Here is a 16,031-nt window from a genome sequence, read left to right as displayed (position 1 = left end):
TGTGATGCTGTGTGCATAGTATGCTACCTCTAGGGAGAAAAGACATCAACTTCCATGCCAGGGGTTTGGTCCAGTAGGGAAGGTTGAAGGGAACAGGGTACAGTACAGGACATGCTCATGGGGACATCCCTGGCTCTAGAGAAGTCTCTCAGAAGACAGGAGGGAGCCATCTGGCCAGGTGAGAAAGCTGTTTATCTTGCCTTTGAGACTAATAGTCATTTTAGAAGAGCTGGTGTGTGTGTGTGTGTGTATATGTGTTTGTGTATATGTGTGTATATCCTGGTCATGTGTTGGGTGTGGAGCGGGTGGTGGTAATGCCTGTGGATACCCAGAACTCAGGTATGTGATAGCCCAGAGCTGTCCTTCTTATAGGAATCTCTCCCCTCCCCCAGTGCCACAGGAGCACACCAAGAAGGTCTGGGCACTTTGTCTTTGCTCCTGGGGTAACAAATAGAAAGGAACATGGAGACTCTACTGAAGGAAGGCCAGGACTGTAGGCATGTCGTGCAGGATCCCCCAGGGATCAGGGTGTCCTTGGAGAATGGCTATGGGCACCGCGTGCCTGGCGACGCAAGCAAGCACATTCCCATGGGGCTCTCTCTGCTGCTTCACTCCAGGGAGGTGTGGAGCTCTGGAAGACATTGCTGCCTCCCACTAGCACCTGTTGGAGTTCGCTAGCATCCTGCTGTGAAGAGAACCTTCTCTCCTTGTCCCCTCCTTGTTTCCTCCTGGAATAACCCCAGCAACGGGAGCTCACTCCTATTCAAGAAGTTTGGAGCTATAGCGCAGGCTCACAGGCTCAGAGACTGGGCAGATACAGCCTCGGAATCTTTCACGGAGGAGAGGCTGGAGTTCAGAGTCATCCAACCTGAGGGTTTTGGTTTTGTTTTGTTTACTTAAATATCACATGAACAACCCTGATCTGCTCCATGCAGAAGGCCTCTGGGCTTGTAGATGGCAGAAGTGAGGACCCTGTCTCTGTCCCTCGTAGGACTCTGAGCTTAGACACTTTCCTGCTTTGTTGCACCAGCTGTCTGTCCGTTAAAAGCCACGCGTATGTATAACTACCTGTTCAGCGGGCTTGTCCCGGTTTGCCCAGGGGGATGGCTGACTCCCTTGAGCTCTCAGACTGTTCAGGTATTCTGCATGGCACACCTACACTCAGCCTGTAGGCTCCCTTGGGCAGGCTTCTGAACCTCCCTGGGCTGCATTTTCTTTGTCTACTGTTCAGGAGCGACACAGCTCGATCCCAAGAATCAATGTGAACATGGGGCCTGACTGGCAACATCGGGTGCCGGATGAACGCTTGCTTGATGTTCACCCTGTCGTCAGCAGCATCTACCTTTCTTTCTTGGGTTGGAACAGGATGGGGGCACGGAAGACAGAGGAGCATAGCAAGTCTCCCAAGGCCATTCAGCCAATTCCGTGGCAAAACATAGGTGATCTGCCCGTGTGCTGGCTAGCTTTGCCGACTACCCCTGTGCTTGCTAAGTAGCCAGAGTGGCTCCTTTAGCATGGTGGGTGGCTGGTGCCTGACTTTGACTGCAGGACATGTTCCCATTTCTGTTGCCTGAATGGGAACGTGTTATGTTAGCTCTTCTCTGGTTTCCAGACTAGGTCACATGGTCCTCCCATGCTGGGGCCCCTAATCCCCAGAATGCACTATTACTCCATCCCAGAGAGGCAGAGGTGAGACAGGCCCTCACAAGTTGTTACATCTTCTCAGTCTATCATTTCTATGCCATAGCTCCTGTCCCCTCCCCCAGCCCATTCCCCATAGGCTCCGGGGGCTCCTCTGCTCTGTGACTGGACAGAGGCAAGCTTTCTCTGACCCCCTTGTGGCCAGGTGTCCTGGGTGCCGTGCATGATGAACCTCAGGCAGAGAGGAGGCCTGGCTCCCCTGCAGACACTAATGTTTCAAGTTCCTGGAGCCCAGTGGTGGCTCCTACAGCAGCTAGGCAGCCCCTCCCCCCACCCCCTTTTCCCATCCGGAGGCTTTGTCGAAGTGATGCTTGGAATAACTCTCTGTGCTCCCTGTGTTCTCTGTGCTCCTCCCTTATCCTGGGGCAGGGCTAGAGGACTCTGGTATTCCTTGGGTACAGGACTCAGTGTTGAAAGAGCCCCCTCCCTCCCTCCCCCCACCACTCAGAAGCCTGGGAAGGCGGCTATCTTGGATCCAGATGGACAAGTTCCAGATCCAGCTCTGCCCATGACGCAGTATCTACCCAGTCCGTGATTCTGAGTAAAGTCATGCCTGACTTTGCAGCCATGTGAGTGGAGGGAGCAGTCCCACCTAGCCATGAGGCCAGCTTGCCTTTTGGGCCAGCGTCCTTGCATGCTCTATGCCTCCTGTCCCTGCTTGACTTTGTGACTCCTGCTGTATGTATGGTCCATGTTGGGCCCACCGCTCAGATGTCTCCTTCTATGGCCTTGCTCTCTGCCTTCTTCACACCGCCCAAGTATGGGGCTTAGAAGATTGAGCCTTGCATCTGGATTCCCTGTCCATTTCTGAGAGGCCAGGACATCAGCTGGCAGGGGTGGGTGGGGAGAAGGCAGAGGTGCTAAAAGTGTTGAAGACCAAGGTAAGCAAGTGGCCCCTGGTTGGGACAGAGAACATGACTTTGGACCCTAAAGCCAGGATCAGCTTTCTTTCCACAACTTACCCATTGTCCCTCCCCCTCCCTGTCTTAGTCAGGGTCATTACTGCTGTGATGAAATACCGTGAGCAAAGCATCCTGGGAAGGAAAGGGTTTATGTGGCCTCTACTTCCATATCACTGTCCATCATTGAAGGGAGTCAGGACAGGAACCTGGAGGCAGGAGCTGATGCAGAGGCCACGGAGGGATGCTGCTTATTGCTTGCTCCCATGGCTTGCTCAGCATTCATCCTTATAGAACCCAGGACCACCACCATCTACCCAGGGATAGAACCACCCACCATGGGCTGGGCCCTGCCCCATCAATCATTAAGAAAATGTCCTACACTTGGATCTTATGGAGGCATTTCTCAACTGAAGTTCCTTCCTTCCAGATAACTAGTTTGTGCCCAGTTGGCATAAGATCAGCCAGCACACCATATTTCCGCAGCCACTCACGTTATGCAATAGTGGAGGTCTCCAAGCTCTGGCCACAGCGGTTTTGTCCCTGGGATGCACAGCCTTGAAAAATGGCTTTTAAGAGAACTCGCCTGACTGCCCTCCCCACTCTCCTGTTCTGCTAATCTCTCCCAGTCCCCAGAATCCCCAGGCCAGCTCCCCTGGAGACTGGTGATGAAGGCATAGTTCCTGCCTGCTCAGTGGTATGTGACAGGTGACTCAGGTCCCAAGTCTCTGCTAGGCTGCCTGAGTGGTGTTTCCATCCCTGGGTGCCAGTAGGTCCTAGGAAAGAAAATTTAGAAATAAACCAAGCTGCTGCAGGCAAGTTTTCTTTTTTCTCCATCACTAATTTCCCATCCACAATTCTAAGCTCGCTGTGGCACCCCTGGGTTACCCAGGACCCTCCACAAGCCCCATTGTTATTGCCACTCTGCACAGAAGTAAGCAGAGGGACAGAGGGGTCGTGTGTCTAGACAGCTTATGAGGAGGTTTCAGAGAGGCGAGGTGCGGTTTCTCCAGCTCTGCCTGAGACTGTGGCTGTGAGCGGGGATGCATGCGTGTGGCGCATGCGCACATTTGAGGTAGTTCAGGGAGGGTGTCCTGAAAGAGGAGACATGGAAATGAGGTGAGACATGGGACTTAGTACGGGAAATGGAAGAGCCAGCAGTCCTGGCAGGGAAGGGAGAGGCCAGAGTGTTGGAGGAGCAGAAACAAGCGCGGTCTGGCTGCCTGTGATGGTTTGTATTTGCTTGGCCCTAGGAACAGAATTAATAGGAGGTGTGGCCCAGTTGGAATAGGTGTGTCACTGTGGGTGTGGGCTTTAATACCCCCATCCCAGCTGACTAAAAGCTAGTCTTCCACTAGCAGCCTTCAGATGAAGAGGTAGAACTCTCAGCTCTGCCCCCACCATGCCTTTGATGATAATGGACTGAACCTCTGAACCTGCAAGCCAGCCCCAATTAAATGTTGTCTTTAGAAGAGTTGCCTTGGTCATGGTGTCTGTTCACAGCAGGAAAACCCTGAGACAGAAGTTGGTACCAGGGACTGGGATATTGCTGTGATAGGCCTGACCATGCTTTTGTTTGGAAGAATATATGAATCTTTGGTCTTTGGATTTGGGAAGCACTGGAACGTTTAACTGGGGCTCAATGGGCCATCCTAGTAGGGATATGGAAGACTTTGTTACTGTGAGTGATTTGAACTGTGCAGATCTGGCTCAAAAGGTTTCAGTGGAGAATTTCAATATGTGGCCTAGAGATTGTTTTTATGGTATTTTGATGAAGAATATGGCTGGGTTTTGCCCTTGTCTGAAGAGTCTACCTGAGGCTAAGGTAAAGAGATTTATATTAATTGCATTGACAAAGGAAGTCTCCAAAGAGCCTAGCAGAGACTTTGTTCTTTGGTTAAGTCTCATGAAGAGCATTTTGAACAAGCGTAGCAAACTTAGAAAGGAAAAATATAAATGATATCGTTCGAGGATTAAAGGGGCACCAGGAAGTTAAATGGAGCTGAATCCTGTGTTCCAGGATATTAAATGGAATTAAAGAATAGTAACCCGGGGAAAGATCCCACTCAGCTAAATTTAGGTCCAGGCTCAGTAGCACATGGCTTTAATCCCGGGAGACAGAGGCAAGCAGATCTCTCGAGTTCAAGGCCAGTCTGGGATATATCAAGTTCCAAGCAGAGAAGAGCTTAAATCCAGGTGTGCAGTTACATGCCTTTACTCCCAGCATTTAGAAGACACATTCACAGAGATCTCTGAGTTCAAGGTCAATCTGCAGAGTTGGAAAACAGAAAGCTGTTTATAATGTAATAGAACAAGAGGGCCATGTTCCAGCCCCAGCAAGCAGCAGAACTTTGGCAGCTTCGGTCATGTGTCTCTGGCTTTAGAGTCAAGAGGAGACGGAGACTACTGGGCCAATTGATACTGGTTAGCTGGAGCTAAGAAATTAGTGGTGATTAAAGAAGAGACTAGCGCTGGGCGTGGTGGTACATGCCTTTAATCCCAGCACTTGGGAGGCAGAGACAGAAGTTCATGTGTGAATCCAGACATTGGAACAAGAAGATGTGAAGTTGAAGTTAACTTGAAGACCCCAAGATATTAAAGATGCCAGGACTTGTGGGATATCTGTCAGGAAGAGCTGCTAACAGGGAACCAGCCCAAGAGAAAGAAGTCTGTTGCAGTCAACAAAGATGAAAAAGGAGTTGGAATATGAAGACCGTTTCGACATCAGCCATGGAGATGCAGAGTTTGGAGATTGCCCAGCTGATTTCCTGTCTTGCTTTAGGGATTACAGTTCAGTGACTGGATGAATTTGAGAAAAGACCTTGAACTTTGGACTTTTAACATTGTTGAGTTAAAAGTTGACTATGGGGACTTTGGAAGCTTGATTAAATGTATATTTTTATTATACTATGGCTAGGCATGGCCTCTGTAGACCCATGTGTTTGAACAAGCCTATGGGGGCAAGGGAGTGGAATGTGATGGTTTGTATATGCTTGGCCCTGGAAGTGGCACTAGTAGGATATGTGGCCTTGTTGGAGTAGCTGTGTCACTGTGGGCATGGGCTTTCATACCCTAGTCCTAACTGACTGGAAGCCAGTATTCCACTAGCAGCCTTCAGATGAAGATGTAGATATCTCAGCTTTACCTGCACCATGCCTGCCTGGATGTTGTCATGATCCTACCTTGATGATAATGGACTGAACCTCTGAACCTGTAAGGCAGCCCCAATTAAATGTTGTTCTTATGAGAGTTGCCTTGGTCATGGTGTCTGTTCACAGCAGTAAAACCCTAGGACACTGCCTAAGCAGAAGGAAGAGAGATCCCATGCTCCTGTATGTCCCCATTCCCTCTCTGACTCCAGCCTCTCACCCTTTGGGAACCTCAAATGAGTTTAAAGGGGGCCAGATCAATAGAAACGAGAGTGGGGTAGCTGTCCTGCCCCTCCCAGGACCCCTGAAATTCCCTGTAAGAGCCTATAGCAGGGAATGCACCGTGGAAACTGAGCTGGCTCTCCAGTTTTCAGTGGCCAAGCAGAAAGTGTCCCCTCAGCCTACTGAAGGAGGAAATGGAGAACTGGAGAAGCCAGCCTTGGGGGAGGCTTGCTAGGGGCTTTGTAGTCAATTCCCCTGTCTATATACCTATCACCTGGCTCTTCCCAGCCTTCACCCTCATGAGGTGCTGTCAGAGTGCACCATGGTTAATGGGAAATTTTTGGGTTCCGGGCTCCGGTATAGCCTGAGCTACAACTGTAAGCCTTATCTCAAACCTGCCTTTCTGTTACTAGGCTAATGTGAGCCACCAATCCCTTGAAATAACCCAAGAGTCCACTGCCCCATGGGAAATCCTCCACAGCCCACAGGTGTGAGCTTGGGATTTGTAGGAGCCATCTTAGAAAAATAAAAAGAAACAGTGAAATTCATTTCACTAGTATCTTTCACCTTATCTAAGGTATCCCTATTTCGATGTGGCATCAATATTAAAGATTAGCCACAGAGTTCTGTGGGGAGAGTCAAAGAAGTCTGATGTTCATTTCACGCTCAGAGCCTGTCTCCTCGGGGCCAGTGCTCAGCAGCTATCTGTGGCCAACCTGACTGTCTTGGGAAGTTGGTGTGGTACAAGTTCAATGCCACGCAGCCCACTCTGTGTCACTCTGTAGGATATGTAAAACTGGCCGGGGCCACCATGCTGACATCTTGTCCTCTGTCTTGCAGGCCAGGTGAACCGACTACCTTTCTTCACCAATCACTTCTTTGACACGTACCTGCTCATCAGTGAAGACACGCCAGTGGGTGAGTTGGTCCCTGCACCAGTGGGAGTGCGGGCAGTGTGGGGTGGGATACATTCTGTAAGTGGAAAGGATCTGAAGGTTGAGACTATCTTCAGCCTGTGCTGGAATCTCCCTGTGGTATTCATCTGCCTTTTGTTTGGATGCCTGTAGGGACAGGACCCTCACTACACCTCATAGCAGCCCATTGACCTATTCAAGGTGAGGGATCTGCTAAACAACATGGTTTCCCACTGCCCCCAGTGCTGGTTTCCAGCCGGGATTAGTTTTATTCTAATATGCCCCACTTCTCTTCTGCTCCAAGTCTTTGTGGAAATGTGAAGATGGCAGCCTGTGTCTCTGTACTTTCTCAGTGATGCCATAACTTTCTGTGATGAGCTGGCTGGGTTTTGCCATTAGATGTAGGTGACTTTGTGTATCCAGTGCCTCTCTGATCCAATTACCTCATCACAGGGCTGCTGGGGCTGGCTTCCTGGCATGGCTCTAATAACGGTAGCTCGAGGTCTGTGTTTACATCTCTGAGATCACAGCTCAGCTCCAGGAACCAAAATCCAGAGAATGAGCTTGAATTGTGGGCACTCATCTGTAGCCATGCCAACGAGGGCCAAAGGCTTAGCCTCGTGTGTGTGTTTGTGTGTGTGTGTTTGTGTGTGTGTGTGTGTATGTGTGATCTATGAGTCCCTTGAGGGTCCTGCTGAGTTGCTTGCTCTCCTCAAGGATAGGTGGGGAAGGTTGTAGTCCTTGGATCCATCACACATTGTGTTATTTTGAGAGTTTATCTGCGTGGCATGTTCCTTATGCAGTTCTGGAATGGGGCTGTGTCTTGGTTAGGGTCACTATTGTTGTGATGAAACACCATGACCAAAGCAACCTGGGGAGGAAAGGGCTTATTTGGCTTACACTTCCACATCATTGCTCATCTTTTAAGGAAGTCAGGACAGGCACTCAAGCATACAGGAACCCGGAGGCAGGAGCTGATGCAGAGGCCATGGAGGGGTGCTGCTCACTGGTTTGCTCCCCCATTGCTTGCTCAGCCTGCTTTCTTATAGAATCCGGGACCATCAGCTCAGGGTTGGCATCACCCACAATGAACTGGGCCCTCCCCCATCAAATCACTAATTAAGAAAATGCCCTACAGCCGGATCTTATGGAGGCATTTTCTCAATCAAGGCTCCTTTTCCCAGATGACTTTAGCTTGTGCCAAGTTGACATAAAACTATCCTGCACAGGCTGGGATGAGCAAGACAGTGTAGACCCTAGAACCTGTGTACAGTCTCGGCACATTCAAGCTTTTAACATTGCCAAAGCAACTCGAGAACCACGTGATTGAGTTACACAGACAAACAAAAGCAAAAGCAATCCGTTTATGCTTTAAGGAGGTTTTACAGTTTTGTGTTGGGTTACATCCACAATTCTTCTTGATTGCACATGGCCTCGTGGGGACCATAGCTGCAGATTGGACACACGCCTGGCAACAAATGCACGGGTGGCCCGCCCTGTGAATCACTCTTAGGACTTCAGCTCCCTTCCATTCCTGTTATTCCTCCTTGTGTCAGAGATACCTGGATACCCACCTCTGTGCCATCTCTGAATGTCGTGACCACAGAGGGGTGTCAGGCAGATGGATGAAGAAATCAGGGCCCTGGGTGAACAGGGGCTGAGTGAACGTCTGGTGTATCCCCCAGGGTGATGAGAGGGAACAGGACAGAAGTGGGAGGAGCTGTCCCCTCCATTGCCTACCACTTTTGCACCTTTTGAACCTGCTCATGTCACCCCACCCATACTGAGCAGTCCCCTGTGGTAGAAGGTATGCATTGATGACAGCGGCAGTGGCGTGACTAGCTACTGACTGACTGGTGCTGGCTGGAAGGGACAATGGGCCTCCTAAGGGAGCAGGGCTGGCTGTGTTCTGCCTGTCACTCCAGGCCCATGTTCATTTGGCATGCCCAGAGACCCGCTGTGCAAGGAAGGTAAGAGTGGGTACAACTTGGTCAGCTCCAGTTGTGAGGGGTCTGAGGCTGGAGACCCAGCAGGAGCCGTCCAGCAGGCCCACTTCCTGTTACCTTTGGCTGCAGCCCTGGCTTGTTCTCTGAAAAGGCCAGCGTCGATCATCTCCAGCGTCGATCATCTCCTGGGAGCCACTCCTAAGCACCGAAGCCCCTCCAAGGGTCCACTTGGCTGCCACAGCAGAGATGGCTGTCTAGTGCTATGGGATTAATCTTGGCTCAATCCAAGGAGCTGAGGGACACCTCTGCCTCTTTCTCTTGGGAAGAAGCCCAGCAGCTTTCTGGTTTTCCCCCTTTCTTTTGCATAACGATCTGGACACAGCAGCGCTCTAAGCCTAGAGGCCAGAAGCCAAGCTTTTGTTCCTTACTGTGTGACCTTGGACACAGAGCCACAACCCTCTGGTTCTCCATTTCTTATCTTGTCAGTGAGAAAATTTTACAGAAGTGTGCCCAATAGGCTTCGGTCTGGGCGGCCTGGCTCTGCTTGTTTCTAGGTTCTCTGATGATGCTGGTCTGGAGTCTCTTGCAGAGATTTGGTACTCATAACGCCCTGGGCTGTTCACACTATAGATGTTGACTCCCTCTGGATGTGGCAGGCATGTATGCAGGGTCCTGGCCTTTGCCTTCTTTGTGGAAGGAGAAACATCCCAGAGACTTGACTTTGAGGACTGACCACTTCTACCTACCTCCTTTCTCAATATGTATGCCAGTCTGAATATTGGTGATGGGGAATTTACTTGAAACACCACAACCCCAAAGCTTCCATACTTGGAATATCATTCCTGGAGATAAAACTCTATATAGCCCAGGGATGGTGACTGGGGCTGCCTACCGGTCAGTGGCTTACAACACACTGTTAAAGGCCAGAAGAGGCTGGCTCTGGTGTGTAGGACAATGTCAGAGCCCCAGCCAGTCAGTTCACCCACTGCCAGAGCTTGGGACAGCTGAGCTGGCATTTCCTGGGCTATGCTATGTGACTTTGGCTTGGACCCCTGGTCATGGGGCTTGTGATGTTACAACATTCCTCCATGGGAGAATTTAGGACCAAAATTTCTTCCCTGATATTGATATGCAACCTGCCTCCCTAAAACCTTTGACCACTTGTCTAATTCTATCTGTTGGAGCCTTTAAGAAACAATGATAATGGGATGTATATGATGTAGGTAGAATTTGTTCTTGTAACAGCCACATTTACTGAATCTCAGCACAGTGCCCTGAGTGTTTTATGTACCAATTCATTAAAAACAAATCATTAGGGTATCAGAGGAAAGGCTTGGCCAAGGGCTCTTTGCTCCTGTAGTGTCTGGGAAGTCAAGCTCCAAGGTTAGAGACAGACCTGCTACCTGCTGGGTATTTTACCATTTGGTCTCAATTTTCAGTGGCATGTGGTAGGGGACTGGGATGGGAGAGCAGAGCGTGGAGAACACGATATTGCTATTTCTGACTTTCTGGGCTCCCTCTGCTTGCTCATCTTTTCGAAGACCATCTCCTAGCCAGAGAAGGAAGGAGTCAACTGACATCATTGAGTAGATCAGCCTTCTTCTGGCCTGTCCGCACAGCCCCATTTCCCAAGTCAAGGCTCCTCTGTGTATGTGTCCTGCTGTGGGCATGAAGATCAGTTTCAGGTCATAGGGCTGGGCAGAGGGACTGGGGGCAAGGACAGATCGACGGCTCCATATCTGGTCAGGCTGATGAGCGTCACACATACCTGGGCTGCCTGTGGGCCATGAACAGACAGACATCAGGAACCTGTAGCATGAGATGGCTACTCAGTCCAGCTGGCCTGAAAAGTCCGCCAATGTGAATGGAACTAAAATTAACTATGAGCTGGGTCTGACAGCACAGGCTTGTCACCCCAATACTTGGGAATCTGAGGCAGGAGGATTATGAATTCAAGGCCAGCTTGGGCTATATATCAGGACCCTTGCTCGAAGAACAAAATAAATTAAGAGCACCAATGCCCTCTATGTGGCTGAATTTGTGGTTAATTCTTTGTCCTTGCGATCCTTTCCCCTCCTTGTGGGATGCTCTCCTTCATCTTACCTGGTTCCTGTGCATCATCAGCTCCACCCTTCCATATTGGACGGTTGGGGACTCAGCTCTTGTGTTATTTTTCAAATCCATTTTCCCATGGTTTATTGTCTAGCCTTGGCCCCTTCCTGGGTCCCTCCAGGCGGAGTGGCAGGCTTTCTCCTGTGTCTGGTTACCCTCTCTGTGGTCGTTGTTCGCGTGGATGTTTCCAGGTAGACAGGGCTAACTCCACGTCCTCGGTCCCTAGCCCTATGCTTCACATATGCTGGGGATGCCTGGTGTCTTTGAGTCAGTGGAAGAATCTTTCAAGGCTGAGGACTGGCTCCCTCACAGAGCCTCAGGCCATAGCTCCCCTGACAGTGAGTGTCAGGAGGGCGGTGTTGGTGGCAGTGGAGGTGCTGGTTCAGAGAGTGGGCCCAGGAGAGCTTTCCCCCAGATGGCACAGACGCTAAACGTGCCTGTGCTTTTGAATGGCCTGGCCCATGCCATGCAAGGATGGCGATTTTATCATTCCAGATGCCTGATGGAGCTTCATGTAGCATATTTGCTAAAAAAAAAAAAAAAAAAAAAAAAAAAGAAAGAAAAACCTCTGGGGCATAGAACATGGCTGCCCAGGGAGGGACCCAGCTAGGCTTGGAAATATCCAACCTACCCAGCTCCTGGTAGTGTTAGGAGGGAGTGAAGGTGTATGTATTGGCTTTGGACCTCAGGTCCTGGAGTCGGTGATGTCTCCATCCTATAAATGCCCTCAGCCCAAAGCTATCTGTCACAGCCCACTTCCCCTCTCCCCACAGACACCTGCTCTTCAGCCATATCCAAGTGTTCAGAGCCCAGAATGACAAATCTGCCCCATCTCTGAGCTTTGATAGAGACTGGCCCCTTGGCTCAGGTGTGGGCTCTTTTCCTTGCCTGACAAGTTCCCGCTTAAAGCCCAGGTCAGCAGCCCTCGAGGGCTCCAGCCTGCCCTCCCTTGTTCTTGTAAACTTTGTTATTAACTCTGCTCAGCACCTGGAGACTTGTGCCCCAGCTCTTTGTGTGGAACTCCTCACAGGGCTATTAATTTTTTTACATATTAAGTTTATGAATACCGGGCATTGCGATTAATGATCATTTTAGTGTTTTGGTGGGGTGTGAGAGCATGGTGTGGTGACATTAGCTGTGGCTTATTGACTTCTGGCCTCCTGCAGGCTCTTGTTAAGCACTTTAGATGCGTGGCCCCCGGGGGATCCACCATGAGCCCCCTCGACGGATGGGTTGTTATCTCTGCTTTGCAGCTGCACAACATGAGCCTTTCCACAAGTGTGGGGGCCCAGCACGGAGTGGGCAGGGGGATGCCTGTGAGTGGGAGAATGGATGAGCGAGTGAATGAATGGCCATTGAGCATCTGGCCAGTCCCCTTTGCTTGGCTCCTCATCTCTCCATTTGTCACCCGGGTGGCTTCACAGGGAGCTGACTCCCCCAGGCAGACCCTCAGCACCCCCAAAGTGTCTTGAGTCACCGCGAAGGTGATAATGCCCACGCTAATCACCTGCACGAGAAAATTAGTCTTGTCAGGAGTCATTAAGGTGGGAGCTCGGGAGGCATTAGGATGGAGCGGGCCCAGGCGGCGCCTGGCACTGCTGCCAGTTGGCACTGATTAATTTTTCTGCAAACTCCATCAATGCCCAGCTGTTTTGTCTGGACCTGGGGAAAGCAATTTCCAGGTGGGCAGACCCTGCTGCATCGCTCTTCCACACGGAGGAGCTCAGGCCTGCTTGCCACTCTTGACATCTCCCAGGGAGCGGTGGGAGAGGAGAGGAGAGGGGGATGATGGGACAGCAGGACGGAGTGGAGGGACCAGAATGTGAGCTGGGCTGTGGGACAGTGGAGAATAAGGCTGAGCCGTGATAGGATATTCCAAGACAGGAATGGACCAGGCTTAACCCCAGTAGTGGGAAGGGGCTCTCCCTCCTTATTGGGCCTCCTCCCTGAGGCTCTCTAAAAAGGCAGACAAGCATCTCTCAGGAGAGGGAGGGCAGTCACAGGGAGACTGTTATTTCTTTTTTCAGCCCCAGGCAGTTTCTGAGGACTAACTCAATCCATAGAGGGGCTGTGGATTCTCTCAGTGAGGGCTGCTGAGCAAGCTGCCAGGGCTGCAGGGATAGAAGGCACGGGTGTGAGGGGCTGCTAGCGGTCCTGACCGTTTGAGGGGCATTTGACTCTTAGTACAGAGGCAGTGACTCTGTAGGTAACAACAGTCAAGAGACTAGGGTAGGCAGGGTGGAGGGAGGTTAGCATTCTTGCTGACACAAGATTAAAGGTCACCTATGTCGGGGAGTAAGAGCCTGGATTCCTCATGTTCACCCCCATCCCGCCTGAGGGATCCTCAGAGGGCCCCATGATGAACCCAGGTGCCTCTTGAAGGACAGTTCTGTAATTATTGCTTCAGTCAACGCTGTCCCACTTTACAGATGGAAAAACTGGGGCCTGGATGCTGTTGTTTATGAGGAGCTTTGTGGGCCTCATTCAAGAAGCTGCCATGACTGTCTATGCCACAGGAAGGCACCAAGTCTCTCAAGAGTGACAGCCACCACAGGACTTGGTCTGGGCAGATGCTGGACAATCTGTCTATCCAGGCATACCCGTCATAGTCAATTATCTCGCCATTCATGGCCCAGGCAGCCCCATGTTATTGGCCAAGCCCATGACATGTCTACAGGGGCACAGAGCCAAAAGAGCAGCAGAGACTAGGGACAGCACCATAGAGAGATAGGAAACTTTTATTTTACTTTTATTTTTATTCTTTGTTTACTTATTTGGGGCTTTGTATTGATATAAGAAACTCAGGCTGGCCTTGAGCTCACAGCTGCTTTGATTTCCAAAATTCTGGGCTTACAGATTTTAGCCACCATGTCTGGCTTCAGAGGACCACTTTATAGAATACTAGTGTGTAGTCTTGGGATACCCTGAGATTATGTTATTATTATCACGAGATCATTATCCCAGGGATAGGAACACCAGCTTAGGTTAATAGCTCTAAATTGATTGATTGATTGATTGATTGATTGATTGCTGGCCTGGAACTCACTATGTGTGCCAGTCTGGCCTTGAACTCACAGAGCTCTGCCTGCCTCTGACTCCTCACTGGTGGGATTAGAGGCATGCACCACTAAGCCTGGCTGCTTTTGTTCTTAGCTTTTTATTTTGTCATTATATTAAGCATGGAAGAAAACTGCTGGAGAAGTCCAGAGAGCTCCCATCATCTCGTTTCTCTTACCATCAACATCTTGCACAAATATGACACAATTATGGAAACCAGAAACATAACATCGCTAAGATGCTGTTAATGATAAAGAGTGTTTACATTCCACCAGCTTGCCCAGTAAAAGAACATTCCCTCTATTTCCTGCAGGCGAGATGATTTATCTTAAATTTGTATTTTAGCTGTGGTTAATATTTGGGCAAATTGAATCTTACCCTGGAGCCTTGGATATCTGTACACACACACACACACACACACTATGCATTCAACAAGACTTTTCCTTGGGTATTCTATTTGTTGGGTGCTGTTCGAAGCCCTTAGCGTTTCCAACAGACAGACACGCATCCCAGTCTCAAAGGGGTGAGCTAGGCTAGCCAGGGGAATAGACAGGGATGGAGAGCAAATATCTAGTCTGCACATGTTAATGATAAAGGAGAATAATGGTATTTGATGCAGGCTAGGGGTGGGCAGTGGTGCTACCAACCTCTACCGTGTGTGTCTATTCTTACCCCAGCCCCAGGGGCCATGGAGAACTCCCAGCAGATGTGCCCCACTGTCACCTACAAGGTTCATGCTCAAAAACAGCACAATGGAGTTATTAAAAAAAAAAAAAAAAGAAAGGAAAAAGAAAACCACATAAATAGTTCTTAAAATGTTTTTAGTATGTTTGCAATTTCATATTGGGCTGTGCTCATAGCTCTCCATGGACCACAGATTGATAGGGCCCACCTTTTTTATTTATTTATTTATTTATTATTTGGTTTTTAAGAGTTTATCTGTATAGCCCTGGCTGTCCTGGAACTCACTCTGTAGACCAGGCTGGCCTCGAACTCAGAAATTCGCCTGCCTCTGCCTCCCAAGAGCTGGGATTAAAGGCGTGCGCCACCACTGCCCAGTGGGCCCACCCTTTCTAAAGCATCCTTTAGGGCAGTTTGGAAGCCATTGTCTTGGTCAAACAGTCGTGTTTAACCAATGGAGAAAAAGGCCTGAGAGGACGGAGCTCGCCCCAGGTCTGTGGGAGTCACTGCGGGGATCCGGGTTGCAGCCTGCCTTGCCAATGCAAAGGGAATAGGCCCCAGGGAATGGCAGTGTTCTGGGCTGAAGAATCAGCTTCTTGGGACTTGCAGTTTGCAGAAAGGGCTTCTGAGCCATTGTTGCACTGCCCTGGGGGTTGAGTGCCTGAGCAGAGGCAGTTTGGGGTCACCCACGGGCTCTTGTGGTCAGCAGTAAGAGAGGAAGGGGGTTATGTCCTATCTGTGCAAGGGATCAGATCTTGAAACCTAGGAGCCCCCAGGCCCTAGGGTCTTTTGACTCCTTGGAGGATGCCCCTCTTCCTTCTGGGAGGCATGAGTTCATGGTAGAACCTGAGGGAATGTCCGCCACTCCGACTGGCTTTCCTTTTCCCAAGAACAGCACAGACCTTCCACAGAGGCATGGGACAAGATCATTGGCCTCACAGGGACTTCAGGGGTGTAGCTACTCCTAACGGGCCCTAGGCCAGCACACCATTGCTACGTGGGGAGGGGCTCGGAGGGGGTGGGCAGGTGTTTTGGATGCAGCGGTAATAACGCTAATGATAACAATGATGACCACCTGTCATGTGGGCAGGCTGTGAATGGCACACACTGAACACCTGTGCCAGGCCATGCTGGGGAAGAGAGCAAGGGACACAGATCACAGATGACTGGGGAAATGGCAGCTATCTCTTATTACACGGGGCTTTGTCTGGAAATATATTGCTTTGTATAGCAAGCCGAGAATGTCGGCCTCATCTGTTTTGCAGATGAAGAGGCAGAGGCTTAGAGAAGTTAATGTAAGCAAGCTTGCATGGCTTCTGCAGGATGGAGTTGGATTTGACCCCTGGTGTG

The 16,031-nt window shown here is 50.2% G+C and overlaps 1 protein-coding gene across 7 annotated transcripts in view; it reads left to right on the top strand.

Annotated features, from left to right (window-relative positions):
- Positions 1 to 16,031, top strand: part of Cdh23 (cadherin 23 (otocadherin)) — a 393,766-nt gene that overhangs the window by 39,535 nt on the left and 338,200 nt on the right. For all 7 annotated transcript variants that reach the window (NR_045556.1, XM_017313930.1, XM_030245069.1 and 4 more), the window contains one exon: positions 6,812 to 6,889. Coding sequence is in view for 6 of the 7 variants with exons in the window: in XM_017313930.1 (XP_017169419.1) it covers positions 6,812 to 6,889 (78 nt within the window). In the remaining variant the exon portion in view is untranslated. The remainder of the gene's footprint in view (positions 1 to 6,811; positions 6,890 to 16,031) is intronic.

Source organism: Mus musculus, chromosome 10 (assembly GCF_000001635.26).
Source record: "Mus musculus strain C57BL/6J chromosome 10, GRCm38.p6 C57BL/6J".
In the NCBI taxonomy this organism is placed as follows: domain Eukaryota; kingdom Metazoa; phylum Chordata; class Mammalia; order Rodentia; family Muridae; genus Mus; species Mus musculus.
Note: the sequence above shows the minus strand (reverse complement) of the source record. Positions and strands in the feature narration are given on the sequence as shown.